The 7,425-nt window shown below is 41.6% G+C and overlaps 1 protein-coding gene across 2 annotated transcripts in view; it reads left to right on the forward strand.

Annotated features, from left to right (window-relative positions):
* LOC128694952 (fibrinogen-like protein 1) overlaps positions 1-7,425 on the forward strand; it is a 106,621-nt gene that overhangs the window by 64,262 nt on the left and 34,934 nt on the right. For both annotated transcript variants that reach the window (XM_070094396.1, XM_070094397.1), the window contains exon 6: positions 2,162-2,319. In XM_070094396.1, the coding sequence (XP_069950497.1) occupies positions 2,162-2,319 (158 nt within the window). The remainder of the gene's footprint in view (positions 1-2,161; positions 2,320-7,425) is intronic.

The following is a 7,425-nucleotide window of genomic DNA, read 5'->3' on the forward strand; positions in this document are numbered from 1 at the left end:
TTGAGCGTTGTTGGTGCTAGTGTACCATTAGTTGAGCTTTGTTGGTGCTAGTGTACCATTAGTTGAGCTTTGTTGGTGCTAGTGTACCATTAGTTGAGCGTTGTTGGTGCTAGTGTACCATTAGTTGAGCGTTGTTGGTGCTAGTGTACCATTAGTTGAGCTGTGTTGGTGCTAGTGTACCATTAGTTGAGCTTTGTTGGTGCTAGTGTACCATTAGTTGAGCGTTGTTGGTGCTAGTGTACCATTAGTTGAGCTGTGTTGGTGCTAGTGTACCATTAGTTGAGCTTTGTTGGTGCTAGTGTACCATTAGTTGAGCGTTGTTGGTGCTAGTGTACCATTAGTTGAGCGTTGTTGGTGCTAGTGTACCATTAGTTGAGCGTTGTTGGTGCTAGTGTACCATTAGTTGAGCTTTGTTGGTGCTAGTGTACCATTAGTTGAGCTTTGTTGGTGCTAGTGTACCATTAGTTGAGCTTTGTTGGTGCTAGTGTACCATTAGTTGAGCTTTGTTGGTGCTAGTGCACCATTAGTTGAGCTTTGTTGGTGCTAGTGCACCATTAGTTGAGCTTTGTTGGTGCTAGTGCACCATTAGTTGAGCTTTGTTGGTGCTAGTGCACCATTAGTTGAGCTTTGTTGGTGCTAGTGCACCATTAGTTGAGCTTTGTTGGTGCTAGTGCACCATTAGTTGAGCTTTGTTGGTGCTAGTGTACCATTAGTTGAGCTTTGTTGGTGCTAGTGCACCATTAGTTGAGCGTTGTTGGCTGGAGTTAGGTTTCTTTGGGCTGAAGTTTCGTACCTGACACTGTTTTTTTTTCTCCTTGTTTTATAAACCTGTCTGGGTGTCCTAATTCGGAGAAATTTCTTTCGCGGATTTCTTTTCATCTGTCGAACTCTGAGGGTCAGCTGGGTGAGCTGCACATCCTGAGTGTATGTGAAAATGAACAGCACCGTGGCCTGGCTGGCCAAGCTCTTGCTTCAAACATGGAGGGTCCGGGTTCGATTCCTGCCGGGGTAGAAACATATCGACGTGTCTCCTAACACCTGTTGTCCCTGTTCACCTAGCAGCAAGTAGGTACCTGGGTGTTAGTCGACTGGTGTGGGTCGCATCCTGGTGAACAAGATTGAGGACCACAATGGAAATAAAGCAGAGAGTCCTCGATGACACACTGACTTTCTTGGCTAACACTCCGGGGTTAAAAACCCTAAGAAATCTTATCACCATATCAAGCCTGTTTTCACATGCACTCAGGATATGCAGCCTGTAAATTTATGTGTATCTGCTGAAGAGGACCCTACAATCGTAGGAGGAGGTCGAGACACAACATCAATCATCTAAGTTTCTGTCGCCATGTGGGTTATTTTGTAAATATTGATAGAATTACTGATAATATGTAAAGTAAAAGGACACAAGTGCAACTAATGTGATATTTTATTGTGGCAACGTTTCGCTCTCCGGCTTAACAAAGCTCCTGGAGAGCGAAACGTTGCCACAGTAAAATGTGATCTTATTGCAAATATATGTATATATATATATATATATATATATATATATATATATATATATATATATATATATATATATATATATATATATATATATATATATATATATATATATATATATATATACATATATTTGCAATAAGATCACATTTTACTGTGGCAACGTTTCGCTCTCCAGGAGCCGAATAGGCAGAACTTGCGATCTTGGTTTAAATACCAACGTTCATCTTCCCATATAGGACAAGTGAAAATTTGTGTATGCAATAATTTCGCCAAAATCATTCTGAACCTAACGAGAAAAATATATTTGATTGTGTTTGTTTAGTATTAAATTACTGTAAACGTATTTAAAATATATTTAGCTGGGTTAGGCTAAAATAAATTGCTTTTGTTATAATAAGGTTAGGTAATTTTCCCAAGATTCTTTTGGTGCAAAATTAAAAATTTATACAAACATTAATGAAAAAAATATATCTTTAAACGCATGTATCAGAGAAAATTTTAGAAAGGACTTAATTTTAAATGAGTTCTTGCTAATTGACCAATTTTACTTATTCGGCACGACTTATACATACATATAAATCTTACCATTATGATCGTTGCTAGTAATAACAGCAGAAGTAGCATAATGAGGGGAAGGTGTAAGGAAGGAATATGTTAGTTCTCCGTCAGGTGTGAATGTGATGTGTCAGATGGAAGAAGAAGCTGCCTGGACAGTGTTCTTGGCCCGTCACCGCCAGACTGTACAAGAGAACTTCACCAGGACCTGGCAAGACTACAAGACCGGCTTTGGTGACCCTCATGCAGAATACTGGCTGGGTAAGACGTGCTGTTTTGTAGCTCTCTGTGTTGTGTTGTAGTTCATGTAACTCTCTGTGTTGTAGTTCATGTAGCTCTTTGTGTTGTGTTGTAGTTCATGTTGCTTTCTGTGTTGTGTTGTAGTTCATGTAGCTCTCTGTGTTGTGTTGTAGTTCATGTTGCTCTCTGTGTTGTGTTGTAGTTCATGTTGTTCTCTGTGTTGTGTTGTAGTTCATGTTGCTCTCTGTGTTGTGTTGTAGTTCATGTTGCTCTCTGTGTTGTGTTGTAGTTCATGTTGCTCTCTGTGTTGTAGTTCATGTAGCTCTCTGTGTTGTGTTGTAGTTCATGTTGCTCTCTGTGTTGTGTTGTAGTTCATGTTGCTCTCTGTGTTGTGTTGTAGTTCATGTAGCTCTCTGTGTTGTGTTGTAGTTCATGTAGCTCTGTGTTGTGTTGTAGTTCATATAGCTCTCTGTGTTGTGTTGTAGTTCATGTAGCTCTCTGTGTTGTGTTGTAGTTCATGTTGCTCTGTGTGTTGTGTTGTAGTTCATGTTGCTCTGTGTGTTGTGTTGTAGTTCATGTTGCTCTCTGTGTTGTGTTGTAGTTCATGTAGCTCTCTGTGTTGTGTTGTAGTTCATGTAGCTCTGTGTTGTGTTGTAGTTCATATAGCTCTCTGTGTTGTGTTGTAGTTCATGTAGCTCTCTGTGTTGTGTTGTAGTTCATGTTGCTCTCTGTGTTGTGTTGTAGTTCATGTAGCTCTCTGTGTTGTGTTGTAGTTCATGTTGCTCTCTGTGTTGTAGTTCATGTAGCTCTCTGTGTTGTAGTTCATGTAGCTCTCTGTGTTGTGTCGTAGTTCATGTAGCTCTCTGTGTTGTGTTGTAGTTCATGTTGCTCTCTGTGTTGTGTTGTAGTTCATGTTGCTCTCTGTGTTGTGTTGTAGTTCATGTAGCTCTCTGTGTTGTGTTGTAGTTCATGTAGCTCTCTGTGTTGTGTTGTAGTTCATGTAGCTCTCTGTGTTGTGTTGTAGTTCATGTAGCTCTCTGTGTTGTGTTGTAGTTCATGTAGCTCTCTGTGTTGTGTTGTAGTTCATGTAGCTCTCTGTGTTGTAGTTCATGTAGCTCTCTGTGTTGTGTTGTAGTTCATGTTGCTCTCTGTGTTGTGTTGTAGTTCATGTAGCTCTCTGTGTTGTGTTGTAGTTCATGTAGCTCTCTGTGTTGTGTTGTAGTTCATGTAGCTCTCTGTGTTGTAGTTCATGTAGCTCTCTGTGTTGTAGTTCATGTAGCTCTCTGTGTTGTGTTGTAGTTCATGTAGCTCTCTGTGTTGTAGTTCATGTAGCTCTCTGTGTTGTAGTTCATGTAGCTCTCTGTGTTGTGTTGTAGTTCATATAGCTCTCTGTGTTGTGTCGTAGTTCATGTAGCTCTCTGTGTTGTGTTGTAGTTCATATAGCTCTCTGTGTTGTGTTGTAGTTCATGTTGCTCTCTGTGTTGTGTTGTAGTTCATGTAGCTCTCTGGGTTGTGTTGTAGTTCATGTTGCTCTCTGTGTTGTGTTGTAGTTCATGTAGCTCTCTGTGTTGTGTTGTAGTTCATGTTGCTCTCTGTGTTGTGTTGTAGTTCATGTAGCTCTCTGTGTTGTGTTGTAGTTCATGTTGCTCTCTGTGTTGTGTTGTAGTTCATGTTGCTCTCTGTGTTGTGTCGTAGTTCATTTTGCTCTCTGTGTTGTGTTGTAGTTCATGTAGCTCTCTGTGTTGTAGTTCATGTTGCTCTCTGTGTTGTGTCGTAGTTCATTTTGCTCTCTGTGTTGTGTTGTAGTTCATGTAGCTCTCTGTGTTGTAGTTCATGTAGCTCTCTGTGTTGTAGTTCATGTTGCTCTCTGTGTTGTGTCGTAGTTCATTTTGCTCTCTGTGTTGTGTTGTAGTTCATGTAGCTCTCTGTGTTGTAGTTCATGTAGCTCTCTGTGTTGTGTCGTAGTTCATGTAGCTCTCTGTGTTGTAGTTCATGTAGCTCTCTGTGTTGTGTTGTAGTTCATGTAGGTCTGTGTTGTGTTGTAGTTCATGTAGCTCTCTGTGTTGTAGTTCATGTTGCTCTCTGTGTTGTGTTGTAGTTCATGTAGCTCTCTGTGTTGTAGTTCATGTTGCTCTCTGTGTTGTGTCGTAGTTCATGTAGCTCTCTGTGTTGTGTTGTAGTTCATGTAGCTCTCTGTGTTGTGTTGTAGTTCATGTTGCTCTCTGTGTTGTGTTGTAGTTCATGTAGCTCTCTGTGTTGTGTTGTAGTTCATGTAGCTCTCTGTGTTGTGTTGTAGTTCATGTTGCTCTCTGTGTTGTGTTGTAGTTCATGTTGCTCTCTGTGTTGTGTTGTAGTTCATGTTGCTCTCTGTGTTGTGTCGTAGTTCATGTAGCTCTCTGTGTTGTGTTGTAGTTCATGTAGCTCTCTGTGTTGTGTTGTAGTTCATGTTGCTCTCTGTGTTGTGTTGTAGTTCATGTTGCTCTCTGTGTTGTGTTGTAGTTCATGTTGCTCTCTGTGTTGTGTCGTAGTTCATGTTGCTCTCTGTGTTGTGTTGTAGTTCATGTTGCTCTCTGTGTTGTGTTGTAGTTCATGTTGCTCTCTGTGTTGTATTGTAGTTCATGTAGCTCTCTGTGTTGTGTTGTAGTTCATGTAGCTCTCTGTGTTGTAGTTCATGTAGCTCTCTGTGTTGTGTTGTAGTTCATGTAGCTCTCTGTGTTGTAGTTCATGTAGCTCTCTGTGTTGTGTCGTAGTTCATGTAGCTCTCTGTGTTGTGTTGTAGTTCATGTTGCTCTCTGTGTTGTAGTTCATGTTGACCTCTGTGTTGTGTTGTAGTTCATGTTGCTCTCTGTGTTGTGTTGTAGTTCATGTTGCTCTCTATGTTGTGTTGTAGTTCATGTTGCTCTCTATGTTGTGTTGTAGTTCATGTTGCTCTCTGTGTTGTAGTTCATGTAGCTCTCTGTGTTGTGTTGTAGTTCATGTTGCTCTCTATGTTGTGTTGTAGTTCATGTTGCTCTCTGTGTTGTGTTGTAGTTCATGTTGCTCTCTGTGTTGTGTTGTAGTTCATGTAGCTATCTGTGTTGTGTCGTAGTTCATGTAGGTCTGTGTTGTGTTGTAGTTCATGTAGCTCTCTGTGTTGTGTCGTAGTTCATGTAGCTCTCTGTGTTGTGTTGTACTTCATGTAGCTCTGTGTTGTAGTTCATGTAGCTCTCTGTGTTGTGTCGTAGTTCATGTAGCTCTCTGTGTTGTGTCGTAGTTCATGTAGCTCTCTGTGTTGTGTTGTAGTTCATGTTGCTCTCTGTGTTGTGTTGTAGTTCATGTAGCTCTCTGTGTTGTAGTTCATGTAGCTCTCTGTGTTGTGTCGTAGTTCATGTAGCTCTCTGTGTTGTAGTTCATGTAGCTCTCTGTGTTGTGTTGTAGGTCATTTAGCTCTCTGCGTAGTGTTGTAGTTCATGTTGCTCTCTGTGTTGTGTTGTAGTTCATGTAGCTCTCTGTGTTGTGTTGTAGTTCATGTTGCTCTCTGTGTTGTGTCGTAGTTCATGTTGCTCTCTGTGTTGTGTTGAAGTTCATGTAGCTCTCTGTGTTGTGTTGTAGTTCATGTTGCTCTCTGTGTTGTGTCGTAGTTCATATAGGTCTGTGTTGTGTTGTAGTTCATGTAGCTCTCTGTGTTGTGTCGTAGTTCATGTAGCTCTCTGTGTTGTGTCGTAGTTCGTGTAGCTCTCTGTGTTGTGTCGTAGTTCATGTAGGTCTGTGTAGTGTTGTAGTTCATGTAGCTCTCTGTGTTGTGTCGTAGTTCATGTAGCTCTCTGTGTTGTGTCGTAGTTCATGTAGGTCTGTGTTGTGTTGTAGTTCATGTAGCTCTCTGTGTTGTGTCGTAGTTTATGTAGGTCTGTGTTGTGTTGTAGTTCATGTAGCTCTCTGTGTTGTGTCGTAGTTCATGTAGCTCTCTGTGTTGTGTCGTAGTTCATGTAGCTCTCTGTGTTGTGTCTTAGTTCATGTAGGTCTTTGTTGTGTTGTAGTTCATGTAGCTCTCTGTGTTGTAGTTCATGTAGCTCTCTGTGTTGTGTTGTATTTCATGTAGCTCTCTGTGTTGTAGTTCATATTGCTCTCTGTGTTGTGTTGTAGTTCATGTAGCTCTCTGTGTTGTAGTTCATGTAGCTCTCTGTGTTGTAGTTCATGTAGCTCTCTGTGTTGTAGTTCATGTTGCTCTCTGAGTTGTGTTGTAGTTCATGTAGGTCTGTGTTGTGTTGTAGTTCATGTAGCTCTCTGTGTTGTGTTGTAGTTCATGTAGCTCTCTGTGTTGTGTTGTAGTTCATGTAGCTCTCTGTGTTGTGTTGTAGTTCATGAAGCTCTCTGTTTTGTAGTTCATGAAGCTCTCTGTGTTATGTTGTAGTTCATGTAGCTCTCTGTGTTGTGTTGTTTATCTGGAGTTTATCTGGAGAGAGTTTCGAGGGTCAACGCCCCCGCGGCCCGGTCTGTGACCAGGCCTCCTTAGGTCAGTGTCCCAGGATGCGACCCACACCAGTCGACTAACACCCAGGTACCCATTTTACTGATGGGGAACATAGACAACAGGTGGAAAGAAACACGTCCAATGTTTCTACTCTGGCTGGGAATCGAACCCAGGCCCTCACCGTGTGAAGCGAGAGCGTTAACCACCAGGCCACCAGTTAGTTACCATTTTGTCCTAGGCACATGTCGATTAGACACTAGGCCTGTTGTAGGTGTGTGTGTGTGTGTGTGTGTACTCACCTATTTGTACTCACCTATTTGTGGTTGCAGGGGTCGATTCATAGCTCCTGGCCCCGCCTCTTCGCTGATTGCTACTAGGTCCTCTCTCTCCCTGCTCCATGAGCTCTATCATACCTCGCCTTAAAACTATGTATGGTTCCCGCCTGTTAGTTACCACTTTGTCCTAGGCACATGTCGATTAGACACTAGGCCTGTTGTATATGAGCATGTGTGTGTGTGTGTGTGTGTGTGTGTGTGTGTGTGTGTGTGTGTGTGTGTGTGTGTGTGTGTGTGTGTGTGTGTGTGTGTGTGTGTGTGTGTGTGTGTGTGTGTGTGTCGTGCCGAATATGTAAAACTGGTCAATTAGCAAGAATTTTCTCTTATATGTTTAAAGATATA

Source organism: Cherax quadricarinatus, chromosome 45 (genome assembly GCF_038502225.1).
Source record: "Cherax quadricarinatus isolate ZL_2023a chromosome 45, ASM3850222v1, whole genome shotgun sequence".
In the NCBI taxonomy this organism is placed as follows: Eukaryota; Metazoa; Arthropoda; class Malacostraca; order Decapoda; family Parastacidae; genus Cherax; species Cherax quadricarinatus.